The following is a 22727-nucleotide window of genomic DNA, read 5'->3' as shown; positions in this document are numbered from 1 at the left end:
TTTTTTCGAATAATATCGGTGACCAATCGAAATAGAAATTAGTGCGGAAAGAGGGGAAGGAACCAAAATTTGAAAATCGACATCGGTAACTCAGTAGTTATAGAATAACTCAATCGATAACGTAGATTAACTAGTTATAAATGAAAATATATATAAATTCAAACTTTAAAAATTGGAAATTAAAAAGCAGAAGGCAAAATATTATCGCCGAGGATTTATATAATAATAAATAGACAGTACATTCTTTTTGTCTGTCTTACCTAGAAATAAAACAGTTAATTGATGATTATCGTATAGTGTGTACTCATAGCATAAAATTTGTTCAATGAATTAAAAATTATATTTTTTAGATATGTAGACATTAGCGATGTATTAATCCGGGAAGCTCGTCTACCTCGGAAATATCGAGTCTGCGACAACGTCGATTTGGAAATTATTCTTACAGAATATGAAAATTATTACAAGATGAAATTCCAAAAATATCCTATATTGTGCAAGAAAATAACTGAAAAGGAAATAAAGACGAGGGAAATGACAAATGCGAACAAAGTGTAAGAATTTAAATTATTTAACACTATTCAACGTTCTCAACGTATTCAACGTATCGATTACAATATCATTCAATCTTCGAAGAAGTAGTAAAACGTGTCAAATCTGTTAGCAAAGAAACGAGAAGTGAGTCTGTGAAAGGGAGGAATGTACAACAGAAGATGACGGGTGACGCTACGGATGATATTAATCTCGCAATGACAGTGACACCAATTTTCGCCAATGAAAGCGATGGAGCTTCATCAGAAGAGCTATTTAACGTCTCAATGGAACAATCCACGCAATCAAAGATATCGCAACGGGCTCGGAAGCTTTATATAGACAATCCGGAATTGCGGAAGATTGCTGAAGACATTTCATGCGTAAGTTATTTTCGATTAATATACGTATTGTAAAGCTTTTTAAAAATAAAATACCTATCGATAAACAATCCACTGTATATCAATGACGCAGGGATTTCAGTAAAGCTTTAAATAACGAATTACATAACACTTACGGAAATTAATACGGAGATTATGCGCCATTTCATCTTTGTATTGTCGCAGGAAATCATACTGACAAAATTAAATGTATATTGGGACAACATTGTAGGCCTAGAGGAATGTAAATCTGCTATTAAGGAGGCCATTGTGTATCCCCTTAAGTACCCTATCTTTTTTAATGGCCCATTTTCTCCCTGGAAAGGTATTCTGCTATACGGACCACCTGGTACAGGTAAGATACTCGTATTTCTTTCATTCCCGTACATGTTTACAATCAATTACGAAATAGGGAAGACGATGTTGGCGAAGGCAGTCGCAACAGAATGCCAATGCACCTTTTTTAACATAACGGCCAGCTCATTGGTGAGCAAATGGAGAGGCGATTCCGAGAAGTATATCCGTGTAAGTTGATTTCCTTTGTCTATGAAGAAGAGATTCTAGGTTTAAAAAGATTTGTTTTTATTTGTCGTCATTCATATATAAATAGAATAGTTGTTTGGAAAACGAAATGATATTACGTTCGTGATGAAACAATGAATTTAAGGAATTTTGAATATAATATTTAATAAATAATAAATACATTTGTTAAACTGAACAGGTTTTATTTGAACTTGCCTATAATTATTCGCCTACAATTATTTTTATCGACGAGATTGACTGGATAGGCACAAATAGAGGAGTAAACTGTACATTGTCTGAACCTGCAAAGAGATTCAGATCAGAACTTCTTTCTAGATTGGATGGATTAGTATCTAACGAAAATTCTAATGTAGTTCTTTTGGCTGCAACTAATTGCCCTTGGTATGTATATCACGCTATTTCAATGTTTTCTAAGTAGAAAATATCTTAATATCATAATTATTCATTATCTTAATCTTAATTATTGTGTTGTTCGGAATATTCCTTCGTTATTATTAATATAACAGAACAATAATATTTATTGTAAATATATTATTAGGGACATTGATGCAGCTTTACACAGACGCCTCGAAAAGAAAATATACGTATCATTACCAAATGAAGTTACTCGACTCGATATGTTCAAATTATACCTTAGCAACCAGTTATTAGAGAATATGGATATTGTAAACCACATAATAAAATCTACTGAAAAATATTCTTGCGCGGATATAAAATTGCTTTGTAAGCAAGCATGGCTGCTAGAAATAAGTCCAATGTGGGAAAAACTTGAAAAAAAAGAAACATCTGTTACGACTTTGAAATATGAATTAAAGAATTATGAAATAATAGCAAAATTGTTAAAAACAATGTCACCTACAGTCACGGATGTGGATAGATATAAAGCGTGGAATAAATATGTATGCCATAAGAACATATTTTAAAAAATATAAATGGTTATCATAATATATATCATTAATATAATTATCGTTCGAAAAATTGTTCGTGTGCGTGCATGTATGTGTGCGCACGCGCTATAAACAAGTTTGAAATGTTCGTTCTACATATATGTATACGTGGTATACGTATTCCCTTATAATATATAATATGTGTAATCTGAGTGGTAATATATCCACGTATTACATATGTGTTAGTGTATTTTATCGATAATCTGTCTTTTATTTCCTCTTATCTTATTAACGCATGTATGGGCGCGTATATGCGCCGGGCGAAAGCTATGGGTGTAGACTCAGAACACATATATGCGTTTTTTGCAAGTATTCCGCATGGCCTAAGGACAGATATACGCGTTTGTCGATTTTTCCGATCAAGTAGAAGTAATACTATTACATTTATGTGAGATAAATATGAATGTATTCCTTAGTAACGGCAGTAAGCAAATGCCAATAATGTCTCGTTATAATTGTCTACCTGTTTCGAGGACAGTCGCATCTAATTATCGAGAAGAAAATGTGTTGTTTGTGAGAAAAATAAGAGAATGCAGAAAATGCGATGTCGGATTATGTATCGATAATTGTCTTGAAATTTTTCTCATACAACTGAATTATTAGCCAAATTCTGTTGTAAATTCTAAATGTTTATTGTAAATTTCAATGTTTAAAATAAATAATCAATACTAAAAAATAACGCTCTTGAATTATTTAATCTCGTGCAAAAGAATTACTATAACTTATTACGCTTTGCGCTTTCAATAGTCAATCAACAGAGTTCAGTCTAACGAAGAAGTTCCCTCCTACGCTAACGAACTGTCCTGTTTTTGCGTCCAGGCTTTCAGGACATAAATTAAAATATCGCACATAAGCACAGCGTAACAGCGGCTTAAATTTAAGTTACAATAATAATCTTAAAAAAAAAAAAGAAAAAAAATGTAATAATGCATGGCTATGTCGTACCGTCGCGTATCGGTACTTTTGCCTGTACCACCCTACAATCAGAATTCAGCGTTTATTCTGGAAGAAAATCATGTAAAAAAAAATATGTAAAAAATCTGGAATTAATAAACAAAGATTTAAAAAAATCAACAATTAAACAAGGGATTGAGATGACCAATCCCGCTCACGCTGCGAACTTCGAACGCGGAAGAGTCGAGCCGTGGCCATGATGGGTGATTCCAGGAATCGGTCGCGTATGGCAGGATCTGCCATGCTTTACCGATCCCAGCCGCGCCGAATTCCGTCAACAGGCACAGTAACGGAGATATTTGGAACAGAAGCAGCCGCATATTCGTCTATCTGAAATTAAAGAGATGATTTCATGTAGAAGATACAAATTCGTTCCCTGATATTGAAATGCCGAACACGAGGAAAATGAGACATGCAAATGACAAAGTCGATGATCAATAGGAAGATAACATAAACAATTGTAGATTGCAAGGAAAATTTTGAAAAATGATACGTGTTCTAATAATAGAATATAAATAATAAAAAGGAGAATGTAATTGCCATTCTTCTATGTATTTTAATTTATGAGACGTAACTTCTGAATGACCTGTAATGCCCGTTTCCGCGGCATTATGCGCCGAGTTCCGGAATACGCGTAGACCCGGTAGCGCGATTGTTCACTCGATTACATTTACCATAGCGAAATCGAACTAGAATTCGACTCGACACGCGTACGCGCGCAACCACTGAAAGTTCAACGCACCAGTACCGTCAGACGATTCGAAACTTGTGAATCATCTGCTAACGATACGTATCCACCGTCAAAATTTTTCATTGCAATAATTTTTCATAACGTTGCAACGATCGCTATATTTTCAATATACATGTATGATCGTAATAAAGAGTGTTTACTCTTCTTAGACTGTTATTTGTACAACATTATACGGAAATGTATGTTTTACGTGATATGGCTTCTCTCGACGCGTGGATCCATTGGGAAAACTGCTATATTTATGGTAACTTAATCGTTACAATAACATGAGAACACGTAAAACCGACTCAAAGTTGTAAAAACATGCTTGATACAACTCAAGTGTATTATATACGTTTGAAGCATCACCGTCCATTACTACACCATCAACATCAATCATGTTCTACACCACGGTCATTCTTCTGCAAAAAACGATAATTAAAAGAGAAAGAGAAAGAAGAATTACTGCACAAACTTCGACAACCATGGGACTTCCGTATACATATACAACAATGAGATCACCGTGAAATTGTCTTATCTTGTTCTTTTAATCGCGAAAAATCTGTCCGTAAGTTCGTGGACCGTGTCGAACAGAACGCTATATACGAGGTAGAACGGGTTTTTGTCCGACTGTTGCACGGTTAAGAGCACGACGAGCAACATTGTTCGTGGCGATATAATGAAAGTAAAAAAATGCAACGAGGAAACAAAGGATAGAACGTCTAGACATAGCGGAACAAATCTTCGGCAGGAAGATCTTCTCCGTTAACATCGACTCCGCACAGTTACGCTCGCTCTTTTACAGTTAGCCTCGCGGACCTGTCTTAATTTGTAACTACGTTTCGGGACATCCTCAACACGTTCCCCAACGCGTAGGTTTCATACGACAAATTCAATGTCATAGTGGTTTAAGTCGTAATTCCGAATGTTTGAATTCATTTTTACTCTAAAACATATCTTCCCTTTGGTTTCAGAACCGATTAAGTCGTAACTTTATTCTCTACCATTTCTGTTTCCACGGTTTGAACAGATGTAATCTATTTTTACGGTAATAAACACAGAAGATTATTTGATGAAAACTGGCAATGGCCTAACTTACACCACTATGATTCTCAACCCTGTTTTCCAAATTGTGTTATATAATATTTTATGAAATGTTGGTGCCATACAGGATGAAACGATCTTAGGCGAATCAAACATCTTATTTTCCCTTACGCCATTCAAATTATAAAATATGCAAACTTTTTAACATTTAACTCCGCTGTCTCATTATGTCGATTCCGTCAACTGTACGTATGCTGATGAACAGTAGTTAATTGTCGGTTTCACGATGGGATTTCGAAGAGGAAATTGGATAACGGATAGGTGAGGGGCTCTGAAGTAGGATAAGAACGTAATTGTAACTCGACTTTTGATGATTTATTGCCTAGCTAGCGGGATCGAGAGCGTGACTGGTGATGTAAGATACTGAGGAAAGTTAATTAAACTTAGCTTCATTACGTAGAGTAAATAAGATGTTTGATTGCAGTAAAAATTGTCACATATTTGATAAATGTTAGATTTCTATATATAAGAAAAATGTATAAAAGATATGTAAGAGTATAAGACTATTTCTAAGAAAGGTAAATTATGGGTTTTTCATCAAATGTTTGAATCAACTTTGTTAAAGCATTCCCTAATTTAACCATTTAGATGTTAACTATCGAGAAACCAGTCCAGTGTGTCGTATATCTCACCATTTACATAGGAACGAAATCTTCACGTTCAGGCTGTACAGTTAATTGAAATTAAAGGCAAACACTGTAACTCTGGCACAACTGTCCTTATTTTCGCAACTAATTACCATTTGTCCCATTTCATTAAAACTTTTTAACAGCCGGTAAATAAATTGATGGAATTTCCTCGGTTCAATTTATGAGTGATGAAAATCAAAATTACTTAAAAGTACCATTCCTCGATATCTCCAAAAATATGTCATTTCTAACCGTATAATAATCTATAAGCAGAGAAATGTCAATGAAAATTTAAGACGAAAAAGAGGTAAATTTACCTGAATTCCAGAGCGCGGCCGGCTTTCAAATGTCGTTGACTGTTCAGAGTTACCACGCTTACTACGGTCCGTGAACTACGGCTTGCCGGTTTACCCCGGCTTCGTATCTGCATACCGTGTGCTGTTGTCGCCGCTAAAACACGCTCACCCCTCTACTCGCGGACTTAACTACCGTTCTCAATTGGTCGCTGTTTTTAACTGTAGTTCTTGTTCCGAAAGATAGGTAAATGGCTTCCTCTATGATCTACGAGCCAACACAATCAAAGATGATCGTTTAAAGTAGCTTATAGGAACAGGCAGACTACGGGCACATTTACGCTCCGATCGTGTGTAGAACGCTAAAAGGTAGAATTCTGAAAACTGTAGAACAAACGAGCGATAGTATTGCTAAAAAGACAAGTTAAGAGTACATAAATATGTAGTAAGAGGAAAGAAAAGATCTTCAACTGACAAACAAGTAATTGTGTCTATCATCATTTCGTCAATGCGGTTAAGGATAGTTATATACATTTATACATTACATTCTAAGAGTTACAGTTGCATGAAACAAAGGAGAAAGTGATGGGAGCAACTTACCTGCTCATTTATCCTCTGCACGTTCGGAGATGCGCATTAACATTATCATAATCGCTCAGTTGAATTATGCTTGTATTAGTATGTTTTATCTTCTTCGTTAATACATAAGAAGTACTTCAATATCGAATCCAAATCTGTGAAATCTAAGTTATATATAAATATATATACTTTCAATGTGATTATCAATAGTTTAGTTTATTTAATTCAACATATGTATATTTTCATGAAAACAAAAGTACGTCAAATTTTAACGAGCAATAGCTTTCGTTTTACATCACTATACGGTAATTTGCAGGATGCAAAAAGAAAAATAGAGAGTCTGATCTGAAAATAGAATGATCTTGAATAAATTGTAAAGGACATAATAGCGCTGTCATGCGCTATGGTGCATAAACTAGGGTAGAATTAAAAGCGTAGTAGAATGTAGATCGTTAACAAATAAAAATTAATCTAGGTGTTATTAAAGAAATTTGTTTCACCTTTTAAACTTTTTGATGATTGGTTTACTTTGAATATTTTGCATATTTTTGCATATCATGAGCATTTGGTACATTTCCATACATTCAAATTTTCTATGAATATAAAATGATCCGCACTCTACTTCATAGTATACTCTATACGTTTAAAATGCTCCATTAGAAGCTTAAATCTATCAAAATACAGCTCCTAAGGAAATGTGAACTTTCACATGAACACATAATATCGATTTTCTGATTGAAACGTATAGACAGATATATACTAGCATAAGCCACCTTCGGCATTTGACTGCATGGTGCAGCACTACTCTCTCTGGGATATCCTAGCCACTTTCGGCATTTGGCCGTATGGTGCAGCACTAGCTCTGTAACATAGAAAACCATAGGCGTCAGTTCTTCTTATTTCCTCTCTCATATATGTTTACTTTAATGTCACTTATTCAGGCGCTTGATATATTGTCGGAATGAAATTTTAGTAATGTGCAAGTAATTGTGAGTAGATTAATAAAGTATAATAAGATATTAGATTCATGCACATAGTTTCAAGTGACATCAATCTTTATGTCTAGTATATACATGTGTATTGATCTATAAGTCAGTGTTAAAATAACAAACAAACCAGCAGAAGAAGGAAAGAAGATTTCCTTCGGTTTTGCAAAATCTATTAAGAAATCTATTAAGAAAAAATGCTATTCCACAAGAAAAAAAGAAAGTTGATTACATTGAATGCCTTAATGAAAAAGGTATTAAAGTAATAGGGTGAGTTCAAAAAGTAAAATTTATAATCAAGAAACATATAACCTCAACCTAACCTATAAAAATCACCAATAGCGGAATATATATATTTGAAAACAATTTTTTATTTCAATGAGGAAGAAAGAAAAGATGAATCTCTAATTATTCCATTACTAGGTTCAAAAACCTGGCATGATAGAATTGTTAATAAAATAGATGCAGACATTTTCCTTCCGAAGGCAGATAAGGAAAAGGTAGGAGACGCTAGTGTTAACGAGGCAAAATCAAAGCTATCTAATGGAAAAACATCGCCAATAATATCAATAAAGAAAGAGCCAGTTGAAGATAGTGAAAATAAAGTTGTTACTTTAGAAGAGCAAGCGGCGGAAGAAATCATTGAGGAACTTAAGTCAAAGAATGAACATGAAACTAAAACAAATGATTTAACTTTACCTTTAGTAGAAGATGAATCATTAAGAGGCAAAGAACAGGTACGTTATCAACATATTGATGTGCAATGCACAGATGTATTACATTTGCATATTATAAATATTGTTTTTTATTCTTCAGTCTACGTTACAAGATTATGAAAAAATTCCTATTGATGCTTTTGGTGTAGCAATGTTACAGGGAATGGGATGGCAACCAGGAAAGGGAATTGGTTGAAATGAAAAGTATGAATTTTATTCTAGATTAAATTAATTATATGTGTTTAATACATCACTTATTGGAAAGTAAACAGAGAACATCATTTTTTATTTCACAATCGTTTATTCTAACTATTACAGATTAGTAGCAGCTGTCATACCAGAATTACGACCAAAAGGTATGGGTCTTGGAGCAGACAAAGTAGCATTGCAGAAGAAAAATACAGATTCCAAAAAAGAAGAGGAAGAAGTTAAAATCGAGAAAGGAACATTTGTGAAAATTATAGCTGGAAAACAAGGTAATAATTATGGTCAAATAGAAGGATTCGATGATGATGCAGGAAGGCTCATAATAAACCTAGCTCTTGGTGGAAATATAATATCTGTAAATGAATTTATGGTACAGCCAGTGACTAAATCAGAATATTCTAAGAACTCAAAAGTTCTAAGTTAGTATGAAGTGTTAGTTTTTCATTAAGGGACTTTTAAGAAAATAAATTTGAATTGACATACACATATAAAGACATAATCAGACATGTAGAAAAACTAATTCAAGAGTACCTGTAAGTGTGTTGTTGCATGCAATTTTTTAAAGGTCCCTTCTAATTTTATATAAAATATGATAAATGTAGATCGGTCCGTCGTGTCCAGTAGTTGGGTGACTAGTGGGTTGTGGTGGTTGTTGACTCTTGTGTCATATCTGCTTCTGGACTTGTGTATTTCATCTTTGACTGTAGGTATCTTGAGGTCACGGTGGATTGTTTCGTTGGTAAGATACCAGGGTGCATTTGATAGGGATCTTAGCGTTTTCGATTGGAAGCGTTGGAGTATTTCAATGTTGGAATTACTTGCTGTTCCCCATAGTTGGATTCCGTAGGTCCAGACAGGTTTTATTACGGCCTTCTAGAGGGCTATTTTGTTCTGTATGTTTAGCTTGGAGCGTCGGCCCGTGAGCCAATAGAATTTTCTTAGTTTTTCCTTTAGTTGCTTTGTTTTTTCTGAGATATGTTTTTTCCAAGTTAGTCTCCTGTCCAGGGTCATGCCCAGGTATCTTACGGAGTCCTTGCTTGGGATTATTGTGTTGTTAATGGTGACCTGGGGGCAGGTTTGTTTTCGGAGCGTGAAGGTTACATGAGAGGATTTTTTTCGTTTATTTTGAAGCCTCATTTTTCGAACCACTTTTCCATGGAGTCGAGACTTCGCTGGAGAGTGGATGAGGCAATTGCCGGGTCTGCGTGGGTAGCTAATAGTGCTGTGTCGTCGGCAAATGTTGCTATTGTTACCTCGTTTGATATAGGTAAGTCGGCAGTGTAGATGGAGAACAGTAGGGGTCCGAGGACACTACCTTGGGGTATGTCGGATTCTATTGGGAATGTTGCGGAAGTGGCGCCTAGGCATTTAACTATGAATTGTCTGTTGGTTAGGTAGGATTTTAAGATGGTGTAGTATGGGTGGGGTAGGATCTTTTTAAGCTTGTAGAGTAGCCCTTCATGCCATACTTTGTCGAATGCCTGTTGGATGTCTAGGAATACCGCTGAGCAGTATTTTTTCTTTTCAAGGGTTTGGCTGATCATGTGGGTTATGTGGTGGATTTGCTCTACTGTTGAGTGTTGTTTTCGGAAGCCGAATTGGTGATCTGGGAGTGTTTTCAATTCTTCTAGGAGTGGAAGGAGACGATTCGTGAGCATCCTCTCGAATAGTTTAGACAGTGTAGGTAAAAGACTGATTGGGCGATAGGAGCTGGTTTCATATATTGGTTTACCGGGTTTAGGGATGAGGGTGATCAGTGAGATTTTCCACGCCTGAGGAAAGTATTCAAGGCGGAAGATAGCGTTAAAGATTGATGCGATGAGTGCAATCCCTTTTATGGGAAGTTCCTTGATTGCTTTATTGTATATTAGGTCGTGACCTGCTGCTTTCTTGGGGTTTAGGCGACTGATTGCTTCTATGATCTCTGAAGAAGTGAAGGGTTCAATAGGAGGGGACATTTGGAAGGGAGTGTGCAGATATTCGGTAACGTCCGCTGCAGCTATGGAGGAATGGGGTTGGAATACTTCAGTCAAGTGTTTGGCAAATAGGTTGGCTTTTTCTATAGGGCTACGCGCCCATCCACCCTGCGGACGGCGGATTGGAGGTATTATTTGTGGGAGGCGCGTGAGTTTCCTGGAGGCCTTCCATAGTGAGTAGTTGGAGTCGGCTGTGGGGGACGAGCTGACGAGATATTTGTGAAAACGGTCATTATTGTAGATTTTTATAGTTTTGGATAATTTTCTAGTTGCGTTGTTTAGTTTGCGTTTGTCCTCCGGTGTTCTATGGGTCTGCCATATCCTTCTTAGTCTACGTTTTTCTGCTATTTTTTTAATATGTACTGGGGGTATTCGTGATTGCCGATGGACGTTTTTGCCGGTGTGGAGAAGCGGATAGCGTTTATTATGCTCGTGTTTAAGTATTCCGTGGCTGCTTCGATTTCTTCATTGGTTTTTAGTGAAGTTGAGGCTGAAGTTGTGTGTGTAAAGACTTCTCTAAAGAGCTGCCAGTTGGTGTGTTGGTTAAGTATGGAGCCATTAGGTGTATTCTCAATGATAGTTGAACTGACTGTTACTATCACGGGGGAATGATCAGAGGAGAGATCAGCCGAGGAATTGATTTGGACGTGTCTTGACGAGATATTTTTAGTTATGAGGAAATCAAGGAGATCGGGTATTTTGTTTGTGTCGGTGGGCCAGTGTGTAGGTTCGTATGTGGTAAGGTAGTTGAGGTTGTTGGTTATTACGCTGTTGAGGAGGTTTTTGCCTCTTACTGTAACCAGTCTGCTGCCCCATTGGGTGTGTTTGGCGTTGTAGTCTCCTCCAGCTATGAATCTATTGCCCAGGGTGTCCAGGAAGTCGTCAAAGTCTTCTTTGGCGATGGAGTGTCTGGGAGGGCAGTATACAGCTGAAGTGGTGATTGTACCATGACAGTCTTCTATTGCTACGTTTGTTGCTTGGAGGTAGTCTTTCTGGAATGGTGGAAGTTCGTAGTGCTTAATGTTTAATTCGATTATGATTCCGGTGCCGCCGTGGGCCTTTCCGCTGGGGTGTTGGGTGTGGTAGAAGTTGTAGCCGTGTATTTTGAGGTAGTTTTTATCGGTGAAGTGGGTTTCGGATATGAGCATCACATCGATTTGCTGTTGTTTTAAGAATAGTTCTAGTTCAAATTTGTGCTGAGCTAGACCGTTGGCGTTCCGCAAAGCTATGCGTCTTGGTTTTATTTTGCTTCTGTGCGTATGAATTTGTCCATGAAGAGTGTGAGTAGTGACAGCAAGTTGTTAATTTGCTCAGTTTGCTTCTCGATAAGTTTTTCGAGTCTGGTGAAGTTGTTTGTGTTTTGTGGGGTGGGAATTCTATTTTCTGTGTGTACACTGTGGGTTTTCGAGTTGTTTACGTTTCCTTGTGTTGCCTGCGCGTGGGATACTGATGGTGAGGTGAGCTTTGGGGTCTAGGTTCTTGTATGGTTATGTCCTTGGGTCTCAGTTTTGGATACTTAATATTATGTAGTGTTTTATATGCTGAGCATCCTTTGTAGTTCGCAGGATGCTCTCCTTGACAGTGGATGCACTTAGCGGGGGTTTCGGGGGATTTAGTGTATTGGTCAGTGGGGTGATTACTTGCACATTTTACGCACCGGAAGTTATGGTTGCAGTATTTCTGCGTGTGGCCGTACCTTTGGCACCTTTTACATTGTACTATTTCTTTCTTTACAAGAGGTGGTTCCAACTTAACTATGGAGTTCATCAGCCGGTTGACGTTGTAAATTTCTTTGTTGTTCCCTTTTTGTTTTAAATCTATGAAGAATAGTGATAGTGGGTATCTTGAGATTCTATGTTTAATGTTGCTTATGTTTGTTACCTCATGGCCAAGATTTTGAAGTTTGTACTTTAGTTCATCTAGGTCGACTGAGTGGTGGATGTTGCGTAGCACCACACGAAAAGGTCTTTCTTCTTTGAGCTGATATGTGTGGAATTTAGCGTTTAACGTTTTTAGCAACTTAGTTAACTTTCTACAGGCGTCTGGGTGGGTCAGCAGAATTTTCACGTGGTTGTTGTTAATTTTTAACTTGTAGTCCTCTTTGCTGATGTCTTTTTCAATGGTCCTTATCATTGACTGTATGTCGATTACGTCGTCAATGAATATTGGTGGAGGAGGGGGAATTCTTTGAGTATGGAGATTATTTACCTTCTCGGTTGTATTCATGGAGTTTTCCGTAGACTCCAGTATTGAGAATCTATTGAAGGTGGTCACCTGGCTGGCTGGTGGTTTAGTTTGACTCTTATTCACATTTGTCTTGCTTGGTTCCAGCTTGCGTTTTTTCGAGTGATGGTCGTTTACCAGGATAGATGTGTTGCCCCCTTGCCACGGGGGAGGAAAAACGGCGGTGTTATAATTTAGCTCCGGAGAGCCTGTTTGGAATGATAGAGCCATCATCGAGCTAGTTAATTCAGTGTGAAAGAACTAGTCGAGAGGCTGTTAACCCTTAGCTAGGTTTGTTGGATTTGCTTTCGACAGATGAGCGTCACGTGGAGTTTTGTGAATTTCACAGGGCACTGGACACACGTCTCGGCACTCAGCAGCAACTGGATGGTCACGTGCTGTTTTGTGGACTTCGCAGGGCACTGGACACACGTTTGCACGCCTCGGCACTCACCAGCAAACTGTTCATGGTAACGCTGTCGAGGAAAACTATGATGGGTGTGCCTAAGGGCCCGAAATCATCGGATTCGTGGAAAAAAGCCTTCGTTCGGAAAGTGAGGGAAATTGGCGTTACTGTTAATTGGTCAATTTCCATGTTGGTGGTTAGGGAAGGGTGCTAGCCGCCCTAGAACTATCGAAACTCGGCCACGAAGTCATCAATGTCAGCAACATAAGGCATAGAGTCTCGAAAAAACCGTTATCCCTATTTTTTATCGATTTAAAACAGAAACCCAACAATAAGGAAATCTACAACATCAGTCGCCTAATGAACGCTATAGTAAAATTCGAACCACCGCAAATCAAAAAGGAGATAGTGCAATGCAAGAGGTGCCAAAGATACGGGCACACGCAGAAATACTGCAACCATATCTTCCGCTGCGTCAAATGTGCAGGTACACACCCCACCGACCAGTGCAGTAAATCACCGGAAATCCCAGCGAAGTGCATCCACTGTCAAGGTGACCATCCTGCCAACTACAAAGGCTGCTCAGCCTACAAAACACTGTACTCAAACAAGTACCCCAAACTTAGAACAAAAGAGGTAACCTACCAAATACCCAGCTCACCGAAATTCATCTTTACCCCAATCTCCCCAACCAATCAAACACCCAGCCCTACCAAATTCACCATTCCCTCAACCTCCTATGCCCAAGCGGTACAAGGCACTCAAAATATACCAAATAGCCACAGGGATCCTCCTCAAAATAGTGCCCCCAAATCACCTGATACAGACAACGTCTCTAGGCTTGAAAAGCTAATAGAGAAACAATCAGAGCAAATTAACAACTTGCTGTCACTACTCACACTCTTCATGGACAAATTCATACGCACAGAAGCAAAATAAAACCAATGCGAATAGCTCTGCGGAACGCCAACGGTCTAGCTCAGCACAAATTTGAACTAGAACTATTCTTAAAACAACAGCAAATCGATGTGATGCTCATATCCGAAACCCACTTCACCGATAAAAACTACCTCAAAATACACGGCTACAACTTCTACCACACCCAACACCCCAGCGGAAAGGCCCACGGCGGCACCGGAATCATAATCGAATCAAACATTAAGCACTACGAACTTCCACCATTCCAGAAAGACTACCTCCAAGCAACAAACGTAGCAATAGAAGACTGTCATGGTACAATCACCACTTCAGCTGTATACTGCCCTCCCAGACACTCCATCGCCAAAGAAGACTTTGACGACTTCCTGGACACCCTGGGCAATAGATTCATAGCTGGAGGAGACTACAACGCCAAACACACCCAATGGGGCAGCAGACTGGTTACAGTAAGAGGCAAAAACCTCCTCAACAGCGTAATAACCAACAACCTCAACTACCTTACCACATACGAACCTACACACTGGCCCACCGACACAAACAAAATACCCGATCTCCTTGATTTCCTCATAACTAAAAATATCTCGTCAAGACACGTCCAAATCAATTCCTCGGCTGATCTCTCCTCTGATCATTCCCCCGTGATAGTAACAGTCAGTTCAACTATCATCGAGAATACACCTAATGGCTCCATACATAACCAACACACCAACTGGCAGCTCTTTAGAGAAGTCTTTACACACACAACTTCAGCCTCAACTTCACTAAAAACCAATGAAGAAATCGAAGCAGCCACGGAATACTTAAACACGAGCATAATAAAAGCTATCCGCTTCTCCACACCGGCAAAAACGTCCATCGGCAATCACGAATACCCCCAGTACATATTTAAAAAAATAGCAGAAAAACGTAGACTAAGAAGGATATGGCAGACCCATAGAACACCGGAGGACAAACGCAAACTAAACAACGCAACTAGAAAATTATCCAAAACTATAAAAAACTACAATAATGACCGTTTTCACAAATATCTCGTCAGCTTGTCCCCCACAGCCGACTCCAACTACTCACTATGGAAGGCCTCCAGGAAACTCACGCGCCTCCCACAAATAATACCTCCAATCCGCCGTCCGCAGGGTGGATGGGCGCGTAGCCCTATAGAAAAAGCCAACCTATTTGCCAAACACTTGACTGAAGTATTCCAACCCCATTCCTCCATAGCTGCAGCGGACGTTACCGAATATCTGCACACTCCCTTCCAAATGTCCCCTCCTATTGAACCCTTCACTTCTTCAGAGATCATAGAAGCAATCAGTCGCCTAAACCCCAAGAAAGCAGCAGGTCACGACCTAATAGGCAATAAAGCAATCAAGGAACTTCCCATAAAAAGGAATTGCACTCATCGCATCAATCTTTAACGCTATCTTCCGCCTTGAACACTTTCCTCAGGCGTGGAAAATCTCACTGATCACCCTCATCCCTAAACCCGGTAAACCAATATATGAAACCAGCTCCTATCGCCCAATAAGTCTTTTACCTACACTGTCTAAACTATTCGAGAGGATGCTCACGAATCGTCTCCTTCCACTCCTAGAAGAATTGAAAACACTCCCAGATCATCAATTCGGCTTCCGAAAACAACACTCAACAGTAGAGCAAATCCACCGCATAACCCACATGATCAGCCAAACCCTTGAAAAGAAAAAATACTGCTCAGCGGTATTCCTAGACATCCAACAGGCATTCGACAAAGTATGGCATGAAGGGCTACTCTACAAGCTTAAAAAGATCCTACCCCACCCATACTATTCCATCTTAAAATCCTACCTAACCAACAGACAATTCATAGTTAAATGCCTAGGCGCCACTTCCGCAACATTCCCAATAGAATCCGGCATACCCCAAGGTAGTGTCCTCGGACCCCTACTGTTCTCCATCCACACTGCCGACTTACCTATATCAAACGAGGTAACAATAGCAACATTTGCCGACGACACAGCACTATTAGCTACCCACGCAGACCCGGCAATTGCCTCATCCACTCTCCAGCGAAGTCTCGACTCCATGGTAAAGTGGTTCGAAAAATGAGGCTTCAAAATAAACGAAAAAAATCCTCTCATGTAACCTTCACGCTCCGAAAACAAACCTGCCCCCAGGTCACCATTAACAACACAATAATCCCAAGCAAGGACTCCGTAAGATACCTGGGCATGACCCTGGACAGGAGGCTAACTTGGAAAAAACATATCTCAGAAAAAACAAAGCAACTAAAGGAAAAACTAAGAAAATTCTATTGGCTCACGGGCCGACGCTCTAAGCTAAACATACAGAACAAAATAGCCCTCTACAAGGCCGTAATAAAACCTGTCTGGACCTACGGAATCCAACTATGGGGAACAGCAAGTAATTCCAACATTGAAATACTCCAACGCTTCCAATCGAAAACGCTAAGATCCCTATCAAATGCACCCTGGTATCTTACCAACGAAACAATCCACCGTGACCTCAAGATACCTACAGTCAAAGATGAAATACACAAGTCCAGAAGCAGATATCACACAAGAGTCAACAACCACCACAACCCACTAGTCACCCAACTACTGGACACGACGGACCAGATCCGCAGACTAAAAAGAAAATACCCTCTAGATTAAATCCTTAGTTTCTACTAGAACCAACAATATAAAACTATTATGATCCATGTCATTGTATCACGCCAAATTAAATTAATTACTGAAAATTCTCAACGAGAATTGATCGTAAATATTCTAATAAAAAAAAAATCTCTAAAAAATTCGATGAAAATTCTCATGAAACATCAATTGAAACAATTAAACGCAACAGAGAATGGGTATAATCATATAATTCCTCCCCATTTCAAAATTCATTAATATACATCGATTTTTGTTTTCATATTTGTTTTATGTGTGAAGAATACGTATTTATTGGCATAAAAATATTTTCTGTTTCAATTCCTGGTCATTTTAGATCGAAACTTCCAAATATCGTTGATTAAAAATTTTTTAATTTTTAAAATGAAAGGCACTAATTATAGGACAAAAAGTTGTTTCAATTATTTGAACATTCTGCTTCATTCCTACAATAACATATTTTATTTTAAATTAAAACAAGAATCAATACTATTGTGTATAAGTTTAATGGAGTGACACAGGTGATTTGTAGCTAACACTATAGCTAACATAGTTTCTGCAATATACCCTTTAATCGAGTAGAAATAAGGGGATTTTAGAAATTTCTATTAACCGACAGTATTGTCAACAAGTTTTAACAATGACTGAAGGTTGCAAAATTAAATATAAAATGATTTATTAATAGCATATGCAGTGTTAAATTTGTAAATAAGCAGTTTATCTTTTAAGAATAACAAAGACACCAGAAAATAAAGATAATATTCTAATTATATTGCAAACTAACGAATAATGTAAAGAATTTATTTTTGTTATCTATATCACAGATTTTAGGTAAAATATTAATTTACTTATTACTAGGAGATTGAATTTGAAATATAATTATAATTTATAAGGGACACCTTTAAACTAGCAGATATTTGGTAGCAGTTCTCTAGCCTTTGTACAATATAACACAGTTCGGTTTAATTGAATTTAATCCCTTTGACCAGCCAGTTTCCAATTTCATTTATGGCATAATCTCCTGACAATTTCATACCCTTCAAAAGAAACACGATTTTCTATTATTGTTTTACAATCGCGGAATATGATCAGTGTTTCAATTAAGCTCCACTGTTTTAATTTCCCGTCTACGCACGATGTGGGTACACCGTTTTTTTTGTTGTTTTTAGATACAAGTGACGAGAAATTATGAAATGATATTTTAAATTTAAACTGATTTCATTCATTGATTTATTGTAGCGACAATGGTAACTTGTTTAAATAAAGATTTTATAAATAAAATATTTAAGGTCTAAAATAATAAATAAACACATGTGAAAACATTAAAGCTGTTATCCTTATTCATGGTCTTGTTGGAACGTGTTTAACGAGCGTAACGTAGGCGTGAAAACGAAAACGTTGAGACTCTTGTGGCGTAAAAAGACTGAATTCCTCATAAAAATACAAGAAACGAGAGAAAACGTGCACATAGTTTATTCTCGACCTGGGATACATAAAACCAAAAAAAAAAAAAAAAAGAAAAAGAAAAAGGAACAAAAATTTTTATTGGTTATTTACCGAAACTCATTGTATCATTTTTATTACTCTATATAAAACGTAGAATCATATACTGACGAATGCTATTTCGAATTTCTAACTTCAGAACGATAATTACATATTTGAAATTACCAATAAGTGGTAGTAGCATTAAAAATATGGAATATTCAACGAGATGAAATATAGGTAAGGTATTTAAAAGAAAAAAGATTGAAACGTTCGATGTAAAACGATGAAATTAAATGATTGGATTTGAAAACTTGATTCGGTTTAATAATTCGATGAAAAAAGTATTCATCCTATGAAAAAAGAATTCATGTTCCTGTCGATATATCAACGACGTGCGCCGTTACTTCCGACTGCTCTGCAATTCAAATGCAATACTCGAATATACATGGCGAAAGAAATGGAAATTGAGCAATTTAAGGGAACGAATTACTCTCGCGTCCACGTAACTTCAAAATGTTTCACGTGTCCGTGTTTGCGAAACGAAATTCGTCGTTGTCCAACTAACACGCTTGCAGATTCTACGTTCACTTTGTTGCATATAGGGCTTAAATATATGAACAAATAGTACTGCGCAAGTGTCACTAGCGTAATTTTTAAAGTGAATTAATGCATAATCTCGTCATCTACGTTTGACCATGATTATGGCAGTGATCATTGTTATATACGAATCTTCGTGCAATATATGTGAAAATTCGTGGTTGTCCAACTAACACGCTTGCTGATGCTACGTTCACTTTGTTGCATATAGGGCTTAAATATATGAACAAATAGAACGGCGCAACTGTCACTAGCGTAATTTTTAAAGTGAATTAATGCATAATCTCGTCATCTACGTTTGACCATGATTATGGCAGTGATCATTGTTATATACGAATCTTCGTGCAATATATGTGAAAATTCGTGGTTGTCCAACTAACACGCTTGCTGATGCTACGTTCACTTTGTTGCATATAGGGCTTAAATATATGAACAAATAGTACTGCGCAAGTCTCACTAGCGTAATCTTAACGTGTTAAAGTGAATCAATACATAACTTCGTCATCTACGCTTGACCATGACTACGGCAGTGGTCATTGATATATGTGAAGCTTCGTGGAGTAGATGTGAAAATTCGTCGTTGTGCGGTTAACACGCTTGCAGATGCTCCGTTCACTTTGTTCCATATAGGGCTCAAATATGTGAACAAATAGAATGGAGCAACTGTCATTAGCGTAATTTTAACGCGTTAAAATAAATTAATGTATAATTTCGTCATTTACGTTTGATCTACGTTTTTTCATCTACGTCATCTACGGCACCTACGCGAATCTTATTGATTACGTCTTTGGCAGTGTTCGTTGCTATAAATGAAACTTAATAGTTGTTGAAACCGCTCGAAAGTCGTGTTCCTAAATCATTCCCTCGTCTCGTATCGTGTTCATCAAATGGAAAAGGAGATTGTGTTTTAATGAAATCGCTTGTTACTATCAATCTTGCTGTGTCACTCGCATAGGAGAAGAAAGTGAGGAAGGAGAAAAAAATTAAGGTAAGGTCATCAATGAGCAAAATGTTTAATGTACATTAAAATTGAGTCCGCTGCAACCCTCGTGACTTTTAAAATTCCATACGTATATTGTTATACGTAACATTGCCATATTAAATATATTCGATCAAATATTCAATCTCGTTCCCTGAAAGCTGTTCCTGGATATCTGGTTGGATACTTTACGCACGGAAATACAGAGTGTGAACAGTAACAAACCCTCTATGTAGTGTTTTTGCTTTGCTCTTTTGAACAGGTAGATGACATTTTGCTTCGAAAAACGGATATATGTTCCACGGATATGCACATACAGAGTATGTGTATCGATATACACATTGATATACACCTTTGTACAAAGTGTCAAAAAAGTATTTATCGCGGTTTTTTTTTCAAGCCATTCTACACCTTCGATTTGATGAAAATTGGTTAAATAAGTGTAGCGCAAAATTGATCTTGACCAGAATTTTCAGTGTCAAATTGTTTTTCTATTGCATCATATAGTGCTCATTAGAAAGGAAAGTTCCGTTCTTTTAGAAAAAATGTTTGCAATTTCATTAATACTTAGACTGATTTTATTCATATTTTAAGGTCAAATATGGAATACAATAACATCAATACTAATATCTACTTTTTTGTGCGAATTACTTTATATTTCAATCTTCCTTGATATGCAGTGACAAGCAAAAGTGTAAACACAGCCCGTTGATTTTATGTAGAAAGCGAATGTCGAAGGTATAATGAGAAAAGAGCATTATTTGACCATTCCACAAAATAATTTACCTAAATAGTAGTTAATTCTATTGGATATAATAAACGTGAAGTAGTACTAGTGGACGAAATACTATGTTGAAACCTTGATTCGACGAGTATAATTAATGTGTAAAACTGTAAACGTGGTTTGAGATGTCCATTTTTGTAAAATGTTTTGTACATTATTAATGTTAATGAAAATTAACTATTACATTTCGTTAATAATAACTTGTAGTTACTGTTACCTAATCTTTACCGATCACTTGAAAAATTAGTTTTTTATATTTATGTGTTTACTTTTTTCGCTCGTCGCAGTACATGTTTAAGTCAGATATGAAATATCTGGCGTATTCCAGCGGCTTTAATTAAATCTAAGATGTTGATATCCTTAATATTGAGAATGTTGTTAGTAAAGTAACTATTTCTATCCAAAAACAAGATATCTTTGAGACAACGTGAATTTTCGTTCCAATTTTCTTAACTTACAAGTATAAAATTTTCATCGCATGATACAATCTATCCTATAAAGTTCTTGCACACGACGAAGCTGAGAACATAGATCTTCTTCAAATATTATTTTTCTCACTGCTTCGTGTGGAATTTCTACTCGACGAGATGTTATTAAACGCTTAAAAGCTTATTATTAAACGATAACATACTTTTTCCTACATGAATGAACATGAAAGACGTCGAGTGAGGAATTAGAACAATTGTGGATGGTTGGAAACTATTATGCTGCGATCTACCATTCGTTTTTGCCTATACATACCACGGAACAAAGGATAATTATCACCGAATTCATCCAGAGCACATTTTCTAAGTTTTACTGTATATGATTACGCCCATTATATTATATTATGTTATTACGATGTTATCTAATTAATTGTTGTCTATTTGTTTTGATACTTATATTAACCATTATTTATAACATAATATACTAAATACAATTAGTATACACAATTAGTATAGGGATTAGTATAAGAAATTTTAAACAGCTTTTTTCAAAAGAACGAATCATTTACGATCCAGGGGTTTTCTGAAACTTTCGTTTCTCGTGATGAGTACTTTATGATGCAATAAAAAATTTTATCTGAAAATTATACTCAAGATCAATTTCATGATCCATTTTCTCTAACAGATCTCCATCTTCCACAGCTATAACAAATAATTTTTTGACACTCTATACATTTAACATCGATTATAATTCTGATAATTGAAACACCGAACATCAATGTGTTTATTCACTACGCCAACACAGATAACAATTAACATTGATATATAATATATATTTGACGATATATATCTGAAAGAATAGAAATTTCATTTAATCGACTATATGACCATACTCGGTTAAGTACCAACAACGACTATCTATCAACCTTATCTTACTTCCTCGAAGATATAGAAAGACTTTAAAAATTTCAGCCATGTGATTTGGTCCTTTAAAATTTAGAAGTAATATAACGATAAAAAACATAGGGTAATCTGAAAGAATTTTTCGCAGAATTTCCTTCCCCTTTGAATTGGCTTTTATACAGAACGACTTTAACCTTTTCAAGGAAATACCTATAGATTGTGACGATCTATGATTTTAAATAGAGAGGTATATCTGAAAAGAGGTGGATGTAAAACGTAGCATATAAAACGTAGATCAAATCTTTATTCAAGGTGTGGCGGCACTCGACAAGCCGAAAAATCAGCAGTACCCCGGCAGCGACATCTACAGCCCCCAGTGACACTTACAGCGGAACAGGCCTACTATCTACCACAACTATAACTCACAACACGGCCACCTCAAAGGATTTTTCTCTTCGCAGAGAATCAGGTTTTCAAGAACGATCGAATATGTATGCACTTGATTTACACGTGAAGTTGTCATTAAAAATATTGTTGCGTTTAAAAAGATAAATATTGATTTAAATTTAATGAAATTGTTAGTCCAATTGTTTTAAGCTTAAAGATATGTAGGTGTCACATTTATATATTGAAAACCTGCGAGCGGCATTAATTAACAAACCTAGTCACGCGCACACGTACTTCAAAACCATGCTTGAAAATCGATATTCCCTGAAACAATGCATCGTTCTCCGCTACCAATTTATTTTCGCACGAAGAATCAGTC

At 36.9% G+C, this 22727-nt stretch overlaps 1 protein-coding gene and 4 long non-coding RNA genes across 5 annotated transcripts; 3 read left to right on the top strand and 2 right to left on the bottom strand.

Moving 5' to 3' along the window:
• The first annotated feature begins 408 nt into the window (after positions 1–408).
• Positions 409–2576, top strand: LOC126927483 (katanin p60 ATPase-containing subunit A-like 2). The gene is made up of 6 exons (XM_050743595.1): positions 409–551; positions 662–911; positions 1095–1263; positions 1321–1433; positions 1630–1832; positions 1990–2576. The coding sequence occupies exons 1-6, from the start codon at positions 466–468 to the stop codon at positions 2372–2374; spliced, it is 1206 nt and encodes a 401-aa protein (XP_050599552.1). The 5' UTR covers positions 409–465; the 3' UTR covers positions 2375–2576.
• Positions 2577–5726: 3150 nt separating this feature from the next.
• Positions 5727–6830, bottom strand: LOC126927496 (uncharacterized). The gene is made up of 3 exons (XR_007715538.1): positions 6709–6830; positions 6133–6492; positions 5727–6078 (listed from the first exon to the last, which is right to left on the bottom strand). It is a non-coding gene; the product is annotated as an uncharacterized LOC126927496 (long non-coding RNA).
• Positions 6831–6887: 57 nt separating this feature from the next.
• Positions 6888–7321, bottom strand: LOC126927517 (uncharacterized). The gene is made up of 2 exons (XR_007715558.1): positions 7188–7321; positions 6888–7032 (listed from the first exon to the last, which is right to left on the bottom strand). It is a non-coding gene; the product is annotated as an uncharacterized LOC126927517 (long non-coding RNA).
• Positions 7322–7511: 190 nt separating this feature from the next.
• On the top strand, positions 7512–9133 carry LOC126927504 (uncharacterized). Its single transcript, XR_007715546.1, has 4 exons — positions 7512–7676; positions 7754–7956; positions 8065–8593; positions 8708–9133. It is a non-coding gene; the product is annotated as an uncharacterized LOC126927504 (long non-coding RNA).
• Positions 9134–19442: 10309 nt separating this feature from the next.
• Positions 19443–22514, top strand: LOC126927498 (uncharacterized). The gene is made up of 2 exons (XR_007715540.1): positions 19443–19858; positions 22274–22514. It is a non-coding gene; the product is annotated as an uncharacterized LOC126927498 (long non-coding RNA).
• The last annotated feature ends 213 nt before the right edge of the window (positions 22515–22727 follow it).

The sequence above is a fragment of the Bombus affinis genome, unplaced genomic scaffold, assembly GCF_024516045.1.
Source record: "Bombus affinis isolate iyBomAffi1 unplaced genomic scaffold, iyBomAffi1.2 ctg00000123.1, whole genome shotgun sequence".
NCBI lineage: Eukaryota > Metazoa > Arthropoda > Insecta > Hymenoptera > Apidae > Bombus > Bombus affinis.
Note: the sequence above shows the minus strand (reverse complement) of the source record. Positions and strands in the feature narration are given on the sequence as shown.

Coding starts and splice junctions, on each gene's coding strand:
- LOC126927483 (XM_050743595.1), top strand. CDS start 466: ATGAAATTCCAAAAATATCCTATATTGTGCAAGAAAATAACTGAAAAG. Junction 912..1,094: donor TTGCTGAAGACATTTCATGC/GTAAGTTATTTT, acceptor GTATTGTCGCAG/GAAATCATACTGACAAAATT. Junction 1,264..1,320: donor ATACGGACCACCTGGTACAG/GTAAGATACTCG, acceptor ATTACGAAATAG/GGAAGACGATGTTGGCGAAG.